At 52.3% G+C, this 22,726-nt stretch overlaps 1 protein-coding gene across 1 annotated transcript in view; it reads left to right on the forward strand.

Moving 5' to 3' along the window:
- The window catches only part of SLCO2A1 (solute carrier organic anion transporter family member 2A1), a 30,686-nt gene that overhangs the window by 6,715 nt on the left and 1,245 nt on the right, over window positions 1–22,726 (forward strand). The window contains exons 2-11 of the mRNA XM_074591705.1: window positions 6,055–6,192; window positions 8,184–8,346; window positions 12,326–12,541; window positions 14,651–14,749; window positions 16,361–16,494; window positions 17,675–17,756; window positions 18,919–19,083; window positions 19,638–19,827; window positions 21,961–22,120; window positions 22,497–22,666. Of these exons, the coding sequence (XP_074447806.1) occupies window positions 6,055–6,192; window positions 8,184–8,346; window positions 12,326–12,541; window positions 14,651–14,749; window positions 16,361–16,494; window positions 17,675–17,756; window positions 18,919–19,083; window positions 19,638–19,827; window positions 21,961–22,120; window positions 22,497–22,666 (1,517 nt within the window). The remainder of the gene's footprint in view (window positions 1–6,054; window positions 6,193–8,183; window positions 8,347–12,325; window positions 12,542–14,650; window positions 14,750–16,360; window positions 16,495–17,674; window positions 17,757–18,918; window positions 19,084–19,637; window positions 19,828–21,960; window positions 22,121–22,496; window positions 22,667–22,726) is intronic.

Raw genomic sequence — 22,726 nt, forward strand, 5'->3', positions numbered from 1 at the left:
GTGTTTTGCAGTAGAAATAAAATTTAGGAGCCAGCTTCTGCCATCGGACTGTGCTCCAGGCTCAGAGGTTTTGTGCTAAGGGACGTGCTGTGTGGCAGGGTATTTGGTTCCTTCTGTGGAAACGTTGCCCTTTTTTTTTTTTTTTTTTTTTTTTTTTTAATTTTCATCTTTCACGGTGCGTTTTGCTTTATAAATCTAGGCGGCTGCATGTAAGAAAGAAAGAGAGGCCAAGGAGGGACGTATTACCCCACGCATGTCTGTATACTTTTCATTTCCAACTGATGCATTTCTTTGGGACCGAGTGACCTCAGCCGTGCTCCTGCAGGAGGATCTCTTAGTGTAGTGAGCGTTGATCGTACACAAGCTCTAAAGCAAACAGCCTGTCTTCTCCCTGACTATTATAAATTTGGAGATATTCTTATTCCTTCCTGAAGTTGCTCCTTTCCCTTTTTTTTTTTTCTTTTTTTTTTTTTTTTCCCCTTGGGAGCTCAGGAAAGTAAAGTGGAAGAAGCCTTCAGAGTTGGGCAGGTTGGGGTCTCCTGCTTTGACTCCTGCATGACTTTCCATTAAGGTCAATAGAATTTTGCTTTGGCCCTCCAGAGCCCAAAATGCAGCTCTAATAGTACTATGCGGAGGAAAGAGCTAACAGAGCATCCTTACTCCTTGTCCTTTCCAAACATTTACTCCAGGCAGATTCATTTTGCGCCTTCCTGCGACGACTGCTCTTGGCCGCGTCCTACCTCAGTGTCATCGGTCAACTGGGAGCAGTTTGGCAAGTTCTGTGGGGATCTCCGCTCCTCTATACAGCTCCCCAGGCAGCTCTTGCATCCATCTAATGAAGTAAACCGTGGGTCTTTCCAGCCCCGCTGCTAGCGGTGCTGCCATGGGAAGGCTGTTGGGCATGGAGGTGATCACCAGTGCATGGACATGAGAGCCGGAGATGGCTCTCTCCTCACTGGGTGAGCTGCCCCATCACGATTTCCACCTTCTCAGTCTCCAAACAGAGCTGTTGAGGTGAAAACACAGAAAAACGAGGTGAGGGATGACTTAGGATATGAGTGTTGCTATTGCAGCATGAAGCTGTGGAAGCAGAGCAGAGAATTAACCCTTAACTTGCTTCTGCAGGTGGCAGAGAGAAAGGGGCAGTGGCTGTGATGCACATAGCATCATCTTCCCTAACCCCCAGTCCCTGCAGAGTGGAGCCAGACTCCCACGTTGGAGGAGTCTCCTGGATCCTGGAGGCTCCGTAGAGGCCTTTGAAATAACAAGAAACTCCTTTGAGAGTTTCAAATAACAAGAAATTTGAATTTTGTTACCTGGCCTGGACCCAAGTCCAACACTGCACGCTGGGGTTTTCAAGTACTTCATGGTTTTGGATTTTTTTTTTCTTATTCAACCCAACTTGCCAAGCATTTTTTTTCTGTCTGCCTTGGTGACCAAGGGATGCTCCCCTACCCCGCCCCACAAAAAAACATGTCACAGTAGCCTTTTCTGGAGTCCAGTCTCTGTGTACCTTCAGGTGGCTGTTTGTTAAGGCCGGTGACAGTGTTGACAGTGCATTATCTTACATAAGCAATGTGGAAAGAGAGCGCCGTGAGATAAGGCAACACGGCTTAGCGGACACAGTACGTGACGTGGGGCAGTGCAAGCACCTGCTGCCTACCAGCGCTGCCCGCAACGCTGCCTGCTCCCCGTGCGCGCATCCAGCCCCGGCAGCAGCAACCTGCTCCTCACCCCAAAACCACCCACCTCAAGGACAGATTTGACCCCTGCCCCTGGTTTCCTCATCCTTGGCTGCTTTGTGGCTTCAGTGGGAGGCTGGGAGACTCTCTCTCCCTTCCCAGAGCCTTATTTTATTCCCTGTGAGCTAGAGAGAAATGGAAAAGGGTGCAAGTGGGTCTTCTGAGGTGGCTGCAAGGGCCAAAACTCCATCTCGGGTGTCTCCCAGAAGCACGCCAGCCATGGCCATACCTGTAATTCCACGGGGACGTCTGGTGCCAGCACAGGATCTCAGCCTTGCTGATGCATCCCCATGCCTGGGGGATGCCTCGGAGGCTGCCTGGAGCCCAGCCTGCCCCCTGCCCCTGGCTCAGCCCCACCAGCCCTCTGGGTCGAGTATTAAACACATCTCCTCTAAAGGAGGTTTGGGTTAGGATTGATGGAATAGCTGCCAGCTCTCTGCTTTGAACCAGAGAAGCGTTGTCCAGACCATGGAGGGACCAGTCCCCTCTCTTCCCTGCAGCAGAGCGGGTTTCTCTTCCTTAGGAAAAGGCATTGTCCTGGGAGGTGCTACTCCCCATGAACTTTGGCGGGGGGAAGCAGCGTGCCTGCGAAGGACCTTCCCCCAGCTGTTTTCTCCCCTTTTAAACAAAGTGCCTCTTGGAAAGGAGTCAAGTGCCTTGTATAAACAGCCTGGAGTCAGGGTTGCTCAGGCACTCCGAAGGAAACGTGGGGATGATTAAGAGGGGATGTTGTGTGAGTGTGTGGGGGTGCACGTGGGCGCACGCCTTTGGCCTCTCCGCGCCACTCCCTGGCCACCCGATATTGCTGCTGGCCTGTGCAGCTCCAGAAATACACCAGGCTCTGATGGGAGCATCTGCTCCGGAGGGTCAGCACTTCGTGGGAGTGCCCCCGACTCCTTAACCTCCCACCATGCCTTCGCCTTCAGTGCCGTTGTGTTGGCTCTGCATCAGCAAAACCTCCCTTCAGATGAGCTTGGCTCTTCTTTAAAAACCTTCCCTCGTTAAGTGTTATGGAAGACGGGTGATAGCAGCTTCGTCCCCTCCTGGGGTTGCTCCGCGGGTGTGTGGGGCCAGAGCCGCACATCTGATGCTCTCTGCAGCTGGAAGGGACCAGCTCAGTGCTGGTGTCCGTGGACCAGCAGGTTGGGGATGGTCAGCACGAACGTGTGGGGATGGGGATGCATGGGGAGAGCGACAGGGATGGGAGAGACCCGTGAGAACCTGTGAGGGGACATGGGAACGTGGTGCCCTTGATCTCCACCAGCCTCAGAGGTCTGCTCTTCCCAGCTGGAGCATCCCGGCCGGTGCCAAGGTCAGGCGGTGCAGGGGCTCCTTTTGGGGAGCCCTCCAAGTAAGCCCCTCTCCCAGCTATTTGCACTCAGAGCCTTCAAAGTTTGGGCCCTCGTTATTTTCATTAGAATTGAGTCTGCTGAATCTTAAATCAGTTGTCAGGAAATCTTAAATCAGGCACATCTTTCAACTCCAGACAGTCAAAGTGCGTCTGGAAAAGCCAAGCTCCAGCTGCACAAGTCCTGGAGCACAGGCGGTTTTGCTTTGCTCTGACTGTTTTGGGTGGCATCTTCTTCCCAAGCCAAAAAAAGAATATCTCCTCTGCCCTTCCCCTTCCATCCTCCGGGCTCTCCACATCCAAGGGCTGAGGCCGCCGGGTGGTCTCAGTGCCAGCAGCTTTCTCTCCTTTCTTCGGTGCTCTCCACCTGCATTTCTCCCACCTTGCCTTCCCTCATGGCAGGCAGCCCCAGGTTGCTCCCTTGGGATCCACAGCCCCGGTTTGTCCGTCCCCAGGTTATCACCAATGCATAAACCCACCTCAGGCCAGCTCTGCCTTTTCCTGACCACCGTTTGTCCCTCTCATCTCCTGCTCTCCATCTTCATGAAGCACAACCAGTGCTGGTCCCCTATGGTCCTTCCATGCCTCTGCCTTCTCCCCACTCCCTGCCAACCCCAGCATTTTGGGGAGTCAGGCTGCCTTTCCTCCTCATCCTCCCTCCCTGTCAGCATCCTCTCTCTCCCCGACGCTTCTCCTCTCCCTGTCTGCCCTGGGATTAAGCTGACATTTGCTGCCCTAAATTCAGCCTTGGTGATCCACCCTCTTCCCTCCCCTTGGTAAACAGCTTTGCTTCTCCGGCTAATGCCTCACACCGGGAGAGCTCTCCCTCCAGCTGCTCTGCATCTCAGGCGGTCCCTGCCCTCTCGCTGTTTAGCCGGCGCTTCCTTCTTTGAGTGACTTCAGTAGGGTCTGGCCAGAGCTGCAGGAACAAAAAATTAATGTTCTCTGGCAACCAGATCCCCTCTCCATTTCTCATCCTCATGGGAGTCACCTCTCTGCTCCAGACCAGCCCGGCTGGACTAATTACATGGTGATCCCAGGTCAGGACTGGGGAAGGTGGTGGATCCAGCTTTCACCAGCAGGACCATGTGCTGGGACAGGTTTTTGAACGTAGGAGTCGATAGCTGGAGGGTGCAGAGGTCATTCTGCTTCAAGAGTTTACTTTCAGATGTTTCACTTCAACTTTGTCCCCGTCTGGGAGGGTTTCCCACGTTACACCCCACGGCGTTGCTCTGCAGCTTTTTGTTGGGGCAAAGTCCCAGCCTGGGACTTTGTCCCCTCCTGCTCAGCTATGGCGGTGGCAGATGCTAGCCCTTCTGCTGACACCCCTCCAAGGTGTGGCTGAAGAGTTCGTGATGGTAGCATGTCCCTATGACCCTTCTTCCCTCTTTTTTGGTGTTTGCCTTTCTCCTACTTTTCTGTGGTCTCCAGGTCGTTCCCGGCCTGCCCTCACACTGCCAGGGCTCCCTTTTCTCCTTCACCTCCAACCTCTTCTCTCCCACTGTCTGCCAGCATCTCTTCCATCTCTTATGCTTTTAGATACCCAGCTGTCTCCTCTGGCTGGTGCTATCCTCCCTCACAGGAGAAGCTTCCCAAGAAGCCATCTTCTCGCCCATCTTCTCTTACCCAAATTCTCTTGTAATTGCTGGACCTGGCTCCGCATCCTCCTCTGCTCCTCAAAAAGCCACTCACCCACCTACGGCATTTGCATCCTCCGTGTCAGGTGGACAATTTAATTCTTTTTCTGATGGAGGAGTTGGGGTTTTCCCCACAAAATGGGTCAGGGCTTCTGGGTGCTACCACTGTTTCAAATAAATGCTAATAATGAGTATTGCTGCTCTCCTAGCCCAGGACATAAGGAATTTGTCAGCTCTGCAATACCTTTGATCCCCCATTCATCATCTTGGACTTCCCGCCGTTATCTTTGTGGGACATGCTTCCGGTATTCAGCAAATATTTGATTTCCTGTGAATTTAAATAAAAAGACCTTTTCCCTTTTTTTTTTTTTTTTTTTTTTTTGTCTTTCCTTCTAAATTATTTTAAAATACTTTTGGCACCATGTGGATGCATTCCATTCCAAGAAAAATAAAGGAAAACTATTCTGACTAAATATAGATCAAAAGACCCTTGTGAGCTGCCTCTTGCATCCCTGGCTGAGAGCGCTTTCCTCTCCCAGGCCACCCGGGCTCTTTCGACCACGCTTCTGCCCTGCCCCGTAAACCCTCTGTATTCCCTCCTCTGCTCCCCGAAAGCTCTGCCTCCGCTCGCCTTGGTTTCTGGCTGGGCTCGCAGCCCGGCTCAAGGGAAAGATGCTGTTTTTAGAATACTACAGAGGTCTTCCAGTAGTGAGACTACGTTGTGCATATTTCATCCTTTCCCTCTGGGGCTTTTAAAGCCCTTTTCCTACTTTTTCTTGCAACACCCCTTGGAGCAGGTTCTGTTAATTGGCTTTACTGCTGAGTGAATCAAGGGGCCGACTGGAAATACTGGATCTCAGGTAGTCTAAACCAGCATGGCTCCCTTTCAGCTGCAGGGTTGGCTCTAACGTGGTCTCAGGAGCACCCGCCAAATCTATGCAAAGTCAGACCTCTCTCATTTAGCATTGTACAACTCCCAGTGCAAACAGGTCCCCTTCAGGTTCTAGGGTTGTTCTTGTGGGTTGCACAAGGGTTGCCAGAGTGTGAATACCAATGAATATTGATACCAGTAAAGCAGAGGAAAGATAAAACTGGAGCTCCTTGTCCTGTCTTCTGAACACTGCATCGCTCATTTTACAAAGCTAAGTTAATCAGGGATCCAGGACTGAGACCTTCAGTAGACCTGTTGCATGTCAGAGGTGCAGCTGTGTTGGCCAACTTGAGTCCGTGCACATATGACTCTCAAATCCCTTGCACGGGGCATGATCTCCACCAGTTACACACCAACAGGGCACTAACTGGGATGGCACTTTCTTTTTGACTGCAGGTGTTTGTGCTATGCCACGGGCTTCTCCAGCTCTCTCAGCTCCTCTACAGCGCCAACTTCAAGAGCAGCCTCACCACCATTGAGAAGCGCTTTGGGCTCTCCAGTCTCTCTTCAGGTTTCATCTCCAGCTTGCATGAGGTAACTGGGTGAGACACTTGTGCAGAGGCCCTGCGGGGTGGCCAGAACACGGGGGGGACCTTCCCAGAATAGGGTCTCAGGGCTGTTCACACCCAGTGCTTCCTCGGCCATACCTATATGTGCTGAATGAAGCAGCTGTTGTTGTGCCTGGACACTTCTTCACACTTCACTTTTGCTGTACCACATGCCAGGAGGTTGAACATGGGGTTATGTGGTGAGGACGTGACCTTGGAGACCAGCGGCAGAAAGCAGGTTGCTTCAGAGGAGACAACTCCACCCTGTGATGCCATACATCTCCAGCAGAGACGTGACTGGGAGAAGGCAAACATGCAATGTGATTCTTCTCCATGAATCACAGTTCTTAAAGCTTTTGTGAAGAAGAGCATCTTATTACGAGTAGTGTCCACGCAACAACTGCTCCGCGAGCAGTTTCCAGTAAAAGTATCTGTTTTCATAGGTTTCTCATTGGCTTTAGGAATGATGCTGGCATGAGTCATTCCAAGCTAAAAGGCAACCCCAGCCAGCAGTCTCTCCAGGATCTATCCTTTTTCTCCAATGCTCCCAGCTCCTGGTGGCCCTGTGGCAAAGGACTGACTCTCACTGCATATTGCTGAGCTGGCCGAGGATTTTTCTCACAAACGCTTTCTAATCACTTACTCCTCTGGAATAAGTTTTCCAGTTCACATTGTCATGAATTGTGTCCTTTCTGGCAGCACTTCAATGACGACTAGGAAAAGACCTGCTGGCAAAGGCTTTCTTTTGATGGCACAGACAAAGAAGTGCTTGGTGGCAGCCCACCTTGCGTACAGCTGCTCTTCTCCCATGGGATCCTCCACCAAGAGGCTGGGCACTGGGAATCCTCCCGGGTCCTTGGGGAAGTAGATGCCCAGGTCTTACCTCAACCAGCACCCACAGCTGGAGTTAAAAAGACTGGTTCAAAGCCTATTGAGACCAGTGAAAGACTTCCCACTGATTGCGACTGGGACCAAACCGTGCAAAGAAAGAGACCCAGTATGGTCAGTTATAGCACTGATAATGATGAACTGGCATAATTAAGCCCTGCAGAGTACCTCAAAGCTGTAACCCATGTGCTCCTTATCCACTAGAGAACTTAATTATGAGAATTAACGGCGGGAGAAGTAACACCAAAGTAAACATCATGTAGGACAGTCTGTTACTGCGGGAGTATAAAGAGTAACAGCTTGCAGATAACAGATTCGTCTTTATTTCTCTGCTTTATGAGAGAGGTTTCTGTGCTTTCCTCAAGCTCCGTGTGAGCTCCCCTGCCTGTCCAGGGCCACGATCATTTTGCGTTGATGGCTGCAACGATTCCAAGAACAAAAACCACAAAGAGACAAACAAGGGAGCCCATGTAGACGTAAATAAAAAGTATTCTTAGCCATGCATGCCGAGGTTAAAATAATGTTTAGCTTGTCCCAAGCTGACAAAGCCCATGTAATGGTAATTTTATGGTGTTCCTCTACTTGCCTTAGTAAGCTGCATGTTTTCATGTTTTTTTTCAGCTGATCGTATCTGCAGTTGCAAATGTCCAGAGTCGCAAACATTTGCAATGAGCTGGACTTTGTAGCTAGGCTCGCGTCTGTTTAGTCATGGGAATGGAGGCAATATTCTTCATTTATGCTCTGTTTGGGGGAATTATTAGTTTATGCTACAACCTGTGGGGTGAGGGCAGATGTGGGTGCTGAAAAAAGCCCCAGGCAGATCACAGGGAGGTTGTGAAGCCATCTGTGACAACAGGGGATGCACACAGGTGACAGAAACCAAGGAGCTGGCCCGCCGGCTTTTGATGAGAAGGGAGCACTGACTTGCTGTGAACATGCAGGGTACAGGGCTGTCCTGTTCCTGTTCTTGTGAGGGTCATACACCACCTGGAAAGAGAGCTCTCCGCCCACCCCAACACAGCCACGGGGTCTTGACTTCCTCCGTGAATGTCTTCTGATGTTCTCACCATTTCGCTGTGCCCTTTCCAGATCGGCAACGTCGTCCTCATCATCTTCGTCAGCTACTTTGGCAGCCGTGTTCACCGCCCGCGGGTGATCGGCGTGGGGGGGCTGCTGCTGGCGCTGGGAGCGTTCCTGGTTACCCTGCCCCACTTCCTATCGGACCCCTACGAATACACCACGCTTAGCGCCGGTAAGTGCCTCCACCCTCATCACCACGAGCTGTCCCAGCACAAAACCCATCTCAAGTTGCTCTGGGCTGGGTTACTGGTGCCTACCCAAAAAGAGGGGTTGTGTCCAGCGCACACACAATTTAAACGCAATGTTTGGAGGGAAGGACTTAAGGCAGAGATTTGCTATTTTAAGCCTGGGTTCGGTATAGCTTTGCAACCCCTCCTGAATGCAATAATTACATGTGGGACCCCTTCTGCCCCTTCCGGGCGTGTCGTTCCAAGCGCAGTTTCAGGTGCCAAGTTCTGTGGTCAGGGTAAGTACCTAAATTCCCCATAGATGCTCCTGAAGGCCTCCAGAGGGAGCAGTCTGTGTTTCAAGTTCAGCAGCCAGGATCTCCTCTCCAGCCTGCCAAGACACCTCATCCGTGCCCAAGGAGCTTGCCGTAGGGCTGAGACCCCTGAGAGAGCCGTCATTCCACAGGGACATGCCAACCTCAGGATATTTGTAAGGACACTCCACAGGCAGTGAGAGAGCATAACCTTCCACACGGATACGATAAAATATACTTGAAAAATAATTTAACTGGCTTAATATATTGTTTTAAATATGCTTCTCTCCTGGCTGTGCCCACCCGTCGCTCTTCAGGTCTCTAAGCAAGCCGTGTCCCTGCTTTCTGCATGTGTGGTGTGTGTCCCTCCAACCTGCCCCTGAGCATCCTGGAAATAGGTTGGCTTTCTGTGGCAGCAGAAGTGCCCCAGCTGCAGCTCTGGAAGCTGCATCTCTGCCTAGTGATGACAGCATTGTTATCAACGATGCCGTGTCACTTGGCTACCTAAAAAGCCAGGGGTGAAACCAACTGCGAGCAGAGAGGGCTGCTGATGGGGCAGCAGACGTGGGGCAGAAGCCCTCAGGTGCAGGAAATGCTGGTTCTGCCACTGGTTCCCCATGTGATCGTGGACAAATCACTTCACTTCTGGCTAATTTGGGCCATTGGTGCATTTCCTGAGCTCAGAGGTTCTATAGTACCTTGCTACTGAGGCATTGTGATCTTCTGAACACTGAGCTGGGTTCATACCAGAATGGTTCTTGCCATATCAGTCTCATTTTGATGGCCCTTATCTGCTCAAGAAGTTCACAGCTACGGTGCTGTAGGTCAGTGCCACAAGCTCGGGGGGGCAAAGCAGTTCATCTGGCTGATGAAGAAAGGGCCTGAAAGAAAACTGGAGAGGGACTTTTTACAAGGACTGAGAGGTAATGGCTTCAAACTGGAAGAGGGGGGATTTAGAGGAGATCTTAGAAAGAAATTCTTTGCTGTGAGGGTGGTGAGCCCCTGGCCCAGGTTGCCCAGAGAAGCTGTGGCTGCCCCATCCCTGGAGGTGTTCAAGGCCAGGTTGGACGGGGCTTGGAGCAAGCTGGTCTGGTGGGAGGTGTCCCTGCCCAGGGCAGGGGGGTGGAATGAGATGATCTTTAAGGTCCCTTCCAACCCAAACCATTCTGTGATTCTCTGAGTCTATAAAGAAGGCTTGAAAGCGCAGTCTTGCTGTGTGTGTATGCCTTGTTGCACCAGCTAAGCTTTGACCTTCCTCCTGGCTTTTGTGTGTGATAAAAGACGTTGCTCTTGGTGGCCTCACTGCAGGCAGCTGAGGGCTGTGGCAGCGCCGGGGAGAAGAGCAAACGCTGGGAGCCCAGGCTGAACCCAAGTGCCGCTGGTGGTTTGCCTGTAGCCCAAAGCGTTTTGGGAAGCAAAGCAGCATTGTCTTTACTGGAGTCACAGAGGTATTGCAGCCTGAGAAGTGAGGTTATCTCCCTGCTGCTGAGCACTGTGTGGGTGGTAGAGCAGTGTCCTCAGGGCCTTTTCTGCTCCAGCCTTAACAATTAAGGTGGGCTACTGGTTTAACTGGGCAGGCTTTGGGAACAAGCTAGTGTGTACCATGACAGCTCCAGTTTCCGTGCAGAATGCGATAGACAGGAGAACCTGCGTGGCGTGCCACAAGGCTGGCTTTGGTCTTCCGAAAGTGACTTCAGCCCCTGAATCCTCAGGATGCCAATGAGCCTTGGCCTCCTTGGGGATTGCCACCTCCAAAAACCCTCAGTCACCTTGTCTCTGTACCAAGTTCTCGCCCCATGGCTGTGCCGCTGAGGGGGATGGCAGCTGGGGAAAGCCTTCCACCTCTGGTGAGAAGATGCTTTCTCCTGGAATAGCTTCGATCCCCGTGCGTCGCGTTCTAGCCCGGTCTTCTGGGCTCAGGGAGCCTTGGCTCTGACGGGGAGCTGCTGGGTGGCCTTAGGCAAGTTGCTCCCTTTAGTTAGGTCCTGACTTCGCTGCAGCTCAACAGGATGCAAACCCCAGGTGGGGATCAAAGCACAGTGAGGACGGAGCTGCTCACAGTTGCCTGACAACCTCTGCTCCCACCAAAGGGTTAGAGATCCTCCAGCTTTACTCTCCCATATCAGTTCTGGGAAATCTGGCGCCGGCATGGCTGATCTACAAGCCCAGATCCCATGAAGTGTTATTAAAAATGATGGCCCAGCGTGGGGCTGAGAGCGCGCCAGCGCTCGCGCGGAAATGCGAAGAGCAGCTCTCTGCTGGCTCGCAGCTGCCTCCCTGCTACGCAGCCTCGAACATCTCCGTGTTTTTCGAGTCGGCCAGCTTGGAATAGTGGATCAGGCACCATGCCAAGTTTTCTGACAGCTTAAATTCATGCGTCAGGCTACGAACTGGTCAGACTTTGGGACAGAGGAGAGGCTGCTCTTACTGTGAAGGAAACAAGTTGAAGGAGCAGATATCGTCCTGTTCCCTGCCCAGAGCTGTACGTGTCTTGGCCTGGTATTTACAGCCCATGAAGATACTCCAGACCTGGTTGGAGTTTGCATGGCAGCCTTGAGTAGGGTTGACCTCCCCATGTCTGGGTGGTATGAAGAAGTAAGGTCCTTGCTTCGGATGGAGGTGGGCCACTCCTGGGTGCTGTGGGCAATGGAGAGGCAGGGGCAGGGTGTCCTGCTCGGGGCAGCCGGGTCGTCCCAGAGAGCATTGATCCCTGCTCCTGCCCACGTACCACAAGGGAGCAAAGACCACTCATAACAAAAAGCCAGCCACTCATTAGGTTTGCCCTCGTTAAGCCGAGAGCAGCCTCGCTCCACAGCAACCTGGCAGGAGAGACTTCTGCGGCTCTCACTTCTGCTGCGGTAAAATCTTTATTAGAAAAGAAGGCTCCTTCTGTCTGGCAACACGGAGCCTTTAGGCAACGCGGTTTTGAATGGACTCACATAAGGATTTTTGTGGTGACATACTCTTAGGAATGTGCTGCCGCACTACGCCAATGGAAACCCCTAATCACCTGACAAATATTTGGTTTTGTTTTGTGTCTGTTTACTCAGAAGTGTAGAAAATCCACAGTTACTGCATTAACCAGAAAGATGTGATAGGAATGTTGAACTAATTACAAATAATAAAAAAAAAAGAGAAAAGCAAAGCCAGAACAGGAAGAGCTAGCATCGAAAGACCGGGGCTTACTCTGCTCCATAACACCTTCATTTGTCATGATTTTTCCATCCATGAGTATTTAGGTTTTTTCCACCGGTTTTGACACCATCTGTCCGAAGGCTTTTGTCAGTTGGCTGGGGCCGGCGTTGCTGCAGCTTTGGTGGAGAGGTTTTTGTCCCCCGCTGACAGCTTGAATGCAGCTCGCTGGAGTTGGGCTGCAGGACCAACCCTTCGCAGAAGAAATAGATTTGCTTCCATCTTCTCTGATCAGCTTGTCTTTAAAAGTTTGATAAAAATCCCTGCCTGGTTGTTGTTTGCTATGCTGACATCAGTACAATGCCCTAAAGGAAGGGAAAGGTGATGAGACTTGCTAAATAAAATGAGCGATCCATCTGAAATCCAACAGCGTGTGCCTACCAAGCAAATCTGGGAGGTTCCCTGTATTTAGGGATTTAGCGTGGGAGAAGGCAGGGGATGTGCCCAGAGTTGTAATGCTCATTCTTCTCCCTTTCAGGTAACAAAAGCCAGGTCCAGGCTGAACTCTGCTACGCAGAAAATAAGTTTGTGTGCCCGAACACCACCCAGGATCCCCAGAAGGAGGCCAGCAGCATATGGGCAATGATGGTCATCGCCCAGCTGCTGGCTGGAATCGGAACGGTTCCCATCCAGCCCTTTGGGATATCCTACGTAGATGACTTTGCGGAAGCAAACAATTCCCCGCTGTATGTTGGTAAGTGGGATCATTGCCGTACATTGTATTGTTTCCTCCGGACCTTAGAGGTGAGATATAGAGGTGGATATAGAGGTGCTCATCTGGAGAGGAACCTGTGGGCATGGGTTGAGCAGCCTGTGGGACTCAGGTGAGATCCTCCCCCATTAAAAGGCTGGGCTCTCACTCCCCTTGAGTCAGCTGCTGTCTGTAGGGTTACATTTGTGGTCTGGGTGTCTGTTTGTGATCTGGAAAGCCAAAGAACCAGGGCAAGGAGATGAGATGGATGAGCTGGGGCTTCTCCCTGGTGTGTGTGAGAACTCATGCCATCCATGGCAGGGAAAGAGTAGTAAGGAAACCTTCTCAGAGACCGTCTCCTGCTCTTGTTGAGTATCGGTTGATCGTGGTTTAACCAGAGGTATGACAGCCTGCAGGCCAATTAACACAGGTTTTGCATCGAGGGTTCAAAATCGACATTTTTGCTGTGGAATCAGTCCCTGCCTGGCGAGGGCTGCCAGGCTCGGGAGGACTTCTTGATTGCAAAGACATAGGTGCTGGCTTCCATGTTAAACTGCATGGGTTTTCCCTGTGAATGCCAAAACCCATCTGGTGCTGGCCAGTGTACGTGAGCTTTGAGCTCATTCCATAAGTTGTTTAAAAACCCGATTCCTCCTGGTGCCGAACAATGTCTTTAAAGCGGCCAAAGGCGTCAGAGTGATTTAGGAGTCAAAAGCGGATATTCCAAAATAAGGCAAGCACTAAAGGAGAAGGAAAACCTCAGGGATTAGACTCCCAAGGCCAGGCTTTGGACAAGTGCTGGAGCTCTTGGCAGGGTCTCCAGACCCACCCAGGCACGCTTTGCTCCGGGATCTTGCTGGGAAGAGGTGCTGCACCACCCAAGCTCTGCAGAAAGTCTCCCATGTGGGCAGTACTCGCTCCTCTCAGCTCAAATATAGTATGTGGGCTGGCAAAAGGAGGGACAGAGCATCCTTGGCTTCCCCCTGTGGCAAAGGGGACACTCGGTTCCCAGGACCTCAGAGTGCCCTTTGCATTCCCAAACCTGCAGGTGCTGAAGGTGAAAGAAAATGGGACTGGTTTGTTCTTTATAATACAGGTGGTCACTTCAGGGCTGTGGGAACGTCACGGGGCATGGCTACTGTGAGGCTGGATTGCCTCAATACAACGTAAATACCATTGCCCTCTGAGTCTTGTTTTGTTTCAGGTCTGAGCATCTTGCTACAAAAGGGAACACTACTGTCTACATATGAGGTTAAATACTCCTTCTCGAAAGACCCTGCCCTTCACTACTTAGGTTTGTGTTGTAGAAACAAAAGCACTGCCTTGCCTAATTGAAAAAAAAAAAAGGGTCAAAAAAAAAAAGAAAAGCTTTTAAAATAAGTTCACAGCTGAGGCATAGCAGTGGGAGATATGATCTTTCATACCCAACATGCTCCAAGGCTCCGGAGCAGGAAAATGCACAGAAATGGTCAATGCAGTACAAGCAAACTGGCAACTTTTGAATATCTTAAGAAGGTTGTGCAGAGTTTCTTTCAGGGAGGAAACCTGAATCTTTTCATTCCAAAGAAGTCAAAAGGAAACATTTTGACCTTAGGGGTTAGGTCCAAGTTATCTATTTTTTGAATGGGATAGTTCAGCTGTGGGTGATCTGTTGCCTTTTTGCTCTCAGCATCTTTCACCTTGCCTGAAGTTTGCACCAAATGTTTTTGCTGGGATCCAAGGACTGAGATGGCCTTGTTTCCTTAGCCTCCTGTAGGAGATTCAGGTCTCCATCGCCTGCGTGAGCCCAGGTTGCCACCATCCTCCTGCTCTCAGGGCTTCCCCGCTTTGTTACAGTGAATCATGGATATTAACGCTGTGGATGACAACTTTTAGCACATCAGCAAAGCTTTGGTTGCAGCAGAGCAGAGGGACTTTTTCTGCAGGCAGCTGCCTGCCCTCCCGTTAGGTAAACACCAGGTTCAGTATCTGAGCAACAGGGATCTTCTCATCATCTGCTGCTTGATAAAAGATGGGTTTTCTCCTCTGTATTCTCCTCTCCTCTGTAACACCATTCCTGCCTCAGGCTACTGTTCCCTGCTCACACTGGTGTTCTCTGCTCCCTTTTTTCAGCCATCCTCTTTGCCATCGCCGTGTTCGGCCCTGCTTTTGGATACTTGCTGGGATCCGTGGTGCTGCGGCTCTTCGTGGACATTGGAAGAGTTGACATCGGTGAGTATTTCTCAAGTAACAGTGGTCCTCCTAAAAGCCTCCTGTGAGTCAGAAGGTCACTCTGAGATGACTTATGGCAGAAGCCACCAGTCCCGTGACCCAAAAACCCACTCTGCTGGAAAGACCTGACCTGGAACAGCACCTCCAGTGCACTTCTCCACTCCATCTCTCCGTGACGGAAGTGGTCCTGAAGCCACCACTGAAGCGGAGCCCTGTGGTAGGGACATTTCGGTGTCCTACTCATGGTGCTGCACTGAAGGTGGTCAATGCTGGGGTCTGCCCACTGCCACCACGCTGAGGAAATACCACACTACCCCAGCACGGTGGTGGAGGGGAGAGGGGACATCTGAAGCATCCAGGGATGGGAAGACAACCATCTTCCCTGCACAGGAAGGCTGCACAGGAAGGTTCAAGTCTACTCATCCTGCTCCCCACCACCCTTCACCAGCATCTGCAGAGAGAGGGACCAAGCCAGTGCCACCACAGGGCTTATTTTCTTTATCTGCAGTGCATGCTTATTATTTCTGGTAACTTAATCACTAAAGAATTCTCCCCAGCTCCATCATTAATGTGGCTTTTCCTGTGTTTCCTTAGAGAGATCAGAGCTCGCCTGACATTTTTGTCCGGTGCCTGATAAGAATAATAAATGAACCTGGGGCAGGAAACGGCAAAAAGCCTTGGCTTGCTCCCCGTGGCGGCAGACAGATTTAGCAGCCTCTGCCTGGTCGCTCCGTGATGACGTCCAAGCTCCAGAGTGGAGTGGTCCTGTTTGGGGAAGCGGGGCGATTGTTTCGCTGGGGCGTGGGCTCCTCTCCTGCTGCACCCTGGCACGGGGCTCCCACCCGGAGCTGCTGCCGGTTCCTTTCCCAGCCGTAAGGTCCCGGAGACGGGGAGATGAGGTCCCCATGCCAAACCAAGCAATCTGTCAACCTCCCGTGAGCATCGCTTGGCCCAGCTGAAGGATGTCTGCGCTGGAGACGGAGCGGCTCTCACCTTCTCCTCCTTTTTCCGGAGAAGGCGCCCAGAGTTTCATCCACTCGGAAACCAGGCTCATTAATGGCACTCTTCTGCCGGCACGGGTCCTTCCCTCGGTCTCTGCGAGTAGAGAGTGACCAAGCCTGGAACAATGGGACAGCAATGTTTTCCAGGAAAGTGGCTGTGCCCTTTCCCGTCCCTGTCTCAGCTCAGCATCCCGGGCAGGCAGCGTGGTCTAAACCCACCTCATGCCCCAGCAGAGGAGGATGGAGTCAGGCCCTCGTAGTCGCCGCCTTGCTGGCTGGCTCGGCGGGGAAGAGTTGAACCCGTGCCATCAGCATACTTGCATGCTGACTAAATCCATCCTACAGTCATTTGGGAGGCTTGGCGCAGTTTGGACAGGGAGTGGCGGTGCAGGATCCTGGCCAGGGGAAAGGAGGTCAAACACAACCAGGGCTGGTCTTGCTACCAACACTGGGAGGAGCTCCCACCTCCATCCATTTGCTCTTCCAGGCCAGTGGAGTCTTCTGGATTGTGCCCACATGGACCCTTCGTGCTCCACCAGTCCATATTTGCTCTTTTTACCCTTAGATGTGCAGGAGCAGAGCTCTTATGGTGGGTCCTTCTGTCTTGCAGCTACAGTGGCCCTGACACCGAGGGACCAGCGGTGGATTGGAGCCTGGTGGTTGGGACTGCTGATCTCTTCAGGCTGCTTGGTGCTCACGTCCATTCCTTATTTTTTTTTCCCTCGGTACATGCTGAAAGGAGAGGTGAGACCTCATTTTCAGAGGGCCAGAACATCTTGGTGACAGGGCTGCGCTCGGGGAGGGAATACCTGTCCCTGAAGGAGAGGTGTGGGAGGGAGGAAGGGAGCCCAGCAACCCTCCTCAGATGTGGTTACAACTTCTCACAAGTGAAAAGTCTTCCAAACAAGCTCTGTGCCTCTAACATGTGAACGATGAGGTCTTTCGTTTCTTCACCATTAGCTGGAAAGCCAGAACCACCACAGCTCAGCAGACCAAACCCAGACCTCATTCCCTTCCCACTAGCTGCATCGACAGCGTCTGTTGGGAAGGTTTTGGGTAGACCTGCGCCTTCCCTGGGACAGGACGATGGCTGGGTGACTTCTTGGGGTTCCTGTGTGCAGTCCTCCTTGGTAGGGGTCTGCCTGAAGGGGCTCGACCCTCCTGACGTGTCTGACCTGGTTCTGCTGGTGATGGCTGGATGTTAACTCCCCGCTGCAACACCCTCTGCAAGGTGACGCTCCCCTGACACCAGCAGCATCATCAGTGACAGCCCCTGCTCGGACCAGAGTGTCCTCAAGCGTGGCATACGCGGGAGCAGCCCTGGGATAAAGCTGGGCAGCGGGGTTTGATAAATGGGCTTTTCCTTTGGGAAAAAGTTGCAGAAAAGAGACAAGCTCCCCATTGAAACAAGTTTTAAAAGATGGAGAACTGTCAAAAAGCGTTCCGTTTCAGTGTTTTCAAAGCCAAGCTCCACTGGTTTCATTTCAAAAATAGTTCTGTTTTGTGTTGAAACTGTTTAATCATCGATTCTTTAAAGGTCAAAATCAAACCCAAAGTATTTCATGATTATCGCTAGAGGACTCACCAGACTTGAGCTGACCTGTCTCCAACTTTCATATTCAGACTTTTTGCAGAAATTAAAAGAGAGGTATCTTGTCAGGGTTCGGGAGAGGAAAGCTTTCCAAGCTCTTAAACCTCCCCGAGCAGGACGGGCTTTTGTCTGGCAGCTCTGCGCAAGGGCTGCAGTGATTTTTGAGATAATTCACCCCTTTGCTGTGACGGGGCAGGAAAACAGGCTTGGCAGGGGGACAAAGGCACCCGGGACAGACTCGTCTCTTCCTGAGCCTCGCTGGGAGCCGGGACAGTGCCAGCCACTCACGGGTGCTCCCCTCTCACCGCAGCCTGCTCTTCTCTCCCTCCCCAGGTCCCGAACGTGGAGGCTGACATGCTCAGGAAGATGGAGAAGGGGGTGGCTGAAGAAACCTCCCTGCTGGAGTTTATAAAAAGTAAAGGGCTGGCACTCAAAGGCGAGGGTGAACGGGGGCGCCGGGCCATGCTGGGTGGGTGGAGACCACCATGCCGGTGCTTTCAAGCTGAGGGGGTTTGTTGGGGGCCTTTGAGTCTCTCCACCATGTTGCGTGGAGATGCCAGGGCCAGCTCAGGCACCTCAAGGGCTGTAGCGTGCCCTTCCCTAAGGACCACGGGAAGGTAGACACAGCCTCCCTCTTGCTCTAAGGCAGCGGTGTTGGAGTCTGTGGAGCCTGAATCATCTCTGGAAATTGGTTTGAGGATCTTAAATGGCATGAGCATGCTGGAAAAAACGCTAGCTGCGTGGTTTCACCCACGGCTCCAGGAGAGGGCATGGGGCTGCCGGCGCCACCAGCTGCCGCTTTGAGAAGGTCACCACGCTGCAGCTTTCCACCAGTTTGTTTATGCGTGACTGAAAAAGGCTTGAGTAGGGATGTCACTGATGAGAGAGATCAGTTTCATGACTTGTTTTAGCTCCGTGATGACTTCTTTCCAGCTAAAGCCTCCCCCTCCTTCCCTCTCCATCCACCTCAGTCGTATCCTGAGGCTGTCAGCTCCTTCTTCTCTACCTCATCGGGCTTTGATGGATGAGGCTGGGTCTCCGCAGCACTCTCTGCTGGAAGGGGAAAGCTAATTAGAGACCAAATAAACAGAGCTGCTCCTGAGGATCCTGGACTCGGTCTGTCTCTGCTGAAAGGCTGTCCTGACTGGGCCGGGGGACATGATGTCCCACCAGGAAAATACACTGTGTTCATCAGCTGCAGGAGCCAGACCCTGCCCTTGCCAAAACCCTCGTGGCTTTGTCTGTTTGCACCGCCTGAGGATATGGCCCCTGCTCCAGAAAAACAAAAGCACCGTGTCTTTTGCTAAGTGCTCCGGGGGCTTGTGAGTTTGGAAAGTGTGTGAGGGAGGGTGGCGAGCAGAGCTGGTCTTCCACCTCCCTCTCAGGGCACTTTGGCCATGGTCCTACCAGCTGCCGGGCCAAATTAGGGTATCTCCCCTTCCATTTTCCCCATGGCCTTAGACATCCCCTGTGTTAACTCTCTGGGAACAGTCTAAGGGAGGGTTTTTTCCACAGTACCAATCGCTGACATGAGGATCACATGGCTAAAAGACATTTTTCCTGCTGTTTCCCTGTAGGATTCCCAAAGATCTTCCTCCGGCTGCTCCTCAACCCCCTCTTCATCCTCCTGGTGCTGGCTCAGTGCAGCTTCTCCTCAGTCATTGCGGGTCTGGCCACCTTCCTCAACAAGTTCCTGGAGAAGCAGTATGGTGCCTCCTCCTCGTATGCCAACTTTCTCATAGGTGAGCACGGACGTGCACCGGCAGCCATAGGGTGAAAAATGACCATCAGCAGGGAGCCACCTGCCCATATTCTCCAGGCTTTTTAATCCCATGGGAGGAAGGGATTGGAAAACTCATGGTGAGACCTAGGGATCACCTTGAGATGTTTGATGACTTTCCTGACCTGAGATGCCTGCAGAAGACCAGGCTGTCTCGCAGCCTCTCAGAGACCATCTACATTTGTTCGCGCATTCTTGTGGGCCAGCAACTGCTCTCGTTGAAAACATGCAGCCCCAACCCCATGGGTGAAGCAGGTCTGGATCACTCACATGCTTAAAGAAGTTGGCAAGAGCACGCAATTACACACCAAGTTTGATCTTGTATCCCTAAGCCAGAAGCCTGAGGCTGAGGTTTCTCATATGTGCTGACTGCCTTGGGTTTTGGTCTTGGGTAATGGTGGGGTCTGTGGCTTCTCCCAACCCCCACGAGATCCACAAAGCCACTACCCCCACCCCCTGCCCGCAGAGAGGTCCTTGGCAGGCAGGACCCCAGCTAACGCATCCGTTCCTCTGCAGGAGCTGTGAACCTGCCAGCAGCAGCCCTCGGGATGCTCTTAGGAGGAATCATCATGAAACGCTTTGCCTTCTCCCTGCGAGCCATCCCCCGGTTTGCTGTGGTGGTGCTCGTTTTCTCCATCCTCATCTGCCTGCCCATTTTCTTCATGGGCTGCTCCACAGGGCGCATCGATGGGATCTACCCCCCTAGGTAATGCAGGTGCTTGGGTTCTTTCCAGTTCCTTATCCCTCTAGCTCTTGACCTGATTATCCATGGGGCGGGATACGTGCGGGTGGAGGAGAAGAGGCAGTGGACATCGCCACACTACTGCTTGCTCCTCGATCCCGCTGCCTGGAGGAGAGCTAAGCACTATAAAGCACAGAAAGCTTGGGAGGGTTTTCGTTTCTGATTTTCTGTACCGAACCAGCAGGGTGTATTTTTCATTCGGGATTTCTAGGGGGAAATTAGTAGTATTAGTGCCCGTGTGCACATCAACCCCACACGTGGTCACCTCACACACTCCCTTCACTCCAGCTGGACGTCACCTTTCTCCTCACCTGGATGGAAACTTTTGGCTCTTACCATGTCTTTTTAAGATAAAAATGGCATTTAGAGTGTCCCCCCCCCGCAAGGCTTGCTGTCAAGTGCATCGTGCTCGTTTCCCCATGCACAGGGAAAGCAAGGGGCTTTTGCACAGATGTTTCCCTTGGCCAGCAATAAGCCTCCTGTCCCAGGGGTACGGTGGAGGGGTGAGGGTCAGGGCAGTCCATGCGCTTCTCCCACTTAAAAGCCACTTAAATAACCATGGCAAAGGAAAGCAACAGCGCTCTGCAAATCCATGTGTGGGCGACGTGTTTATATTTGGCTCCGAGATCTGCCCGGCGCGCACCGCCAGTTCAGGAGCGCATGGAAGTCCACGGAGGCAGTGGCACCTCAAGCTTTCTGCACGAGAGCAAGGCTTCAAATGTGAGGAGATCACTCAGCTCAAGACCAGGTGCTGCAGGTGCTAAATGTTGGGAGGCACCTTGGCCTCGCAGTGTTCACCTCTTGCCACCCAGTGTCAGGCTGACTGCCTGTCTCAGCTCCTGCGTGACACACCAGTCCTGGTGGACTTCGCTGGGAGCTGCTGGAAGGACTTGCATGGAAAAAGAGGCTGTTGCCTTATATTACCTGGAAAACCTCCTCCCTTGCAACGGCAGCAGTACATAAGAGCTTTTTGCCTGGATCCCCAGGTAGCTGTGGGCTGCGTGGATGGGTGGGTGAACATGAGCTCTGCTCCAGCCCACCATGCCCAAGAGCAAATCCCTGCTTCTGGCTTCCTGTAGGAGACGGAGCAGCCCCATACCACCATGCCCAAGGGCTGGTCCATGTTGCCAGCTTCCATAGGAGATGGAGCAGCCTCATGCCACCATGACCAAGGGATGGTCCGTGTTGCCACCTTTCCGTAGGAGACAGAGCAGCCTCATGCCACCATGCCCAAGGGGTGCTCCGTGTTGCCGACTTCCATAGGAGATGGAGCAGCCCCATGCCACCATGCCCGAGGGCTGGTCCGTGTTGCCGGCTTCCCGTAGGAGACAGAGCAGCCTCATGCCACCATGCCCAAGGGATGCTCCGTGTTGCCAGCTTCCACAGGAGATGGAGCAGCCTCATGCCACCATGCCCAAGGGCTGGTCCATGTTCCCGGCTTCCATGGGAGATGGAGCAGCCCCATGCCACCACGCCCAAGGGCAGGTCCTTGGTGCCAGCTTTCTGTAGGAGATGGAGCAGCCCCATGCCACCATGCCCAAGGGCAAGTCCCTGCTGCTGGCTTCCTGCAAGAGACAGACTGTGCCGCTCCAGCAGATGAACTCCCTTAGGTAGTAAGGCAAGACAGGACAGACAATTCAGTTTGTCCTCTTGACTTTCACGTTGTCATCAGGCTTGTTTGGAAAAGAGCCCGCTTCCAGTTTCTGTCTGAATGATGTTTCCAGCTGGGGCTGTTTGCAACATCTGTTTGTGCAGTTCTGGATGGAGCCCAGATATATATATATTTCTCCAGGCATTTGGCTGATTAGTTTTCAGCTGGGGGAAAAAGGAGAGAAAAAAAAAAAAAAAAAAGTAGTAGTAGTAAGTATGTGAGTACTTGTTTGCAGACATAACAATTACTGCTAAGTTCACTGTACACTTGCAGAGGTACCTGCAGGGGATCAGGGTCTGGCACAAGGCCAGCCTGCTGCTGGCAGTGGCCCAGCACAAATAGGAATGGGGAAACTGGTTAACTAGTAAGAGGGATTTTTCTTCCTTCTGTCCTATTTCTTAATTTTTTAACATTTTTTCCCCCCCGCGCCGCTTCTTTTTTGGCAGTACATTGAGTTCCCCGCGGCAGGTTAAGACGCCGAGCGGGTGCCACTGCTCTGAGCACATCTTTCACCCAGTGTGCGGAGAAAACAACGTGGAGTACATCTCCCCCTGCTTCGCTGGCTGCACCAACAGCACCGCTAACTCTTCCACTCCCAAACAAGTGGTGAGTAAAACGAGTGGTTTGCAAAGCCCGGGGGGGCACCTTGCTTGCTGGTGGTGGTGGTGGAGGCTGCAACGATGCTGCAGGAACTAGACCCATGCAATAACATGGTAGAGCCTTTTTGATGCGGGGAGGTCTACCTGAGATGCCGAAGTTCTGAGAAGGAGCAATGGAGAACTGCTGTAATGGCCTGGGAATCGGGTGGAGAAATGGAGACGGCAGCACATCCCATTGCAGGATGCCATGGTCATGCCTTAACATCGGAGCTGATGCTCTTACTAGTCTTCTGCAAAGCTATGTGGTCTGGTGGATCGCTAAAATCCCCGCTCTTCGCTTTGAGAGTCTTACACTTCTTTTTTTTTCCAAACGTTTCCAACAGATCTACAAGAACTGTTCCCTGATCTCCGCTGGGAACGGGCTGTCCTCTGCCAAGACAGGCTCCTGTCCCCTCAGCTGCTCCCACATGCTCCTTCCTGCCATATTCCTCATCTCCTTTGCTGCCCTGGTAGCCTGCCTGTCCCACAACCCGCTCTACATGATGGTTTTACGGTGAGCAATGTGGGGGGGCGGGGGTGGTGGTGTCGCAAGGCACTGGGGTAGTGGTGATGT

The sequence above is a fragment of the Larus michahellis genome, chromosome 6 (assembly GCF_964199755.1).
Source record: "Larus michahellis chromosome 6, bLarMic1.1, whole genome shotgun sequence".
Lineage (NCBI taxonomy): Eukaryota > Metazoa > Chordata > Aves > Charadriiformes > Laridae > Larus > Larus michahellis.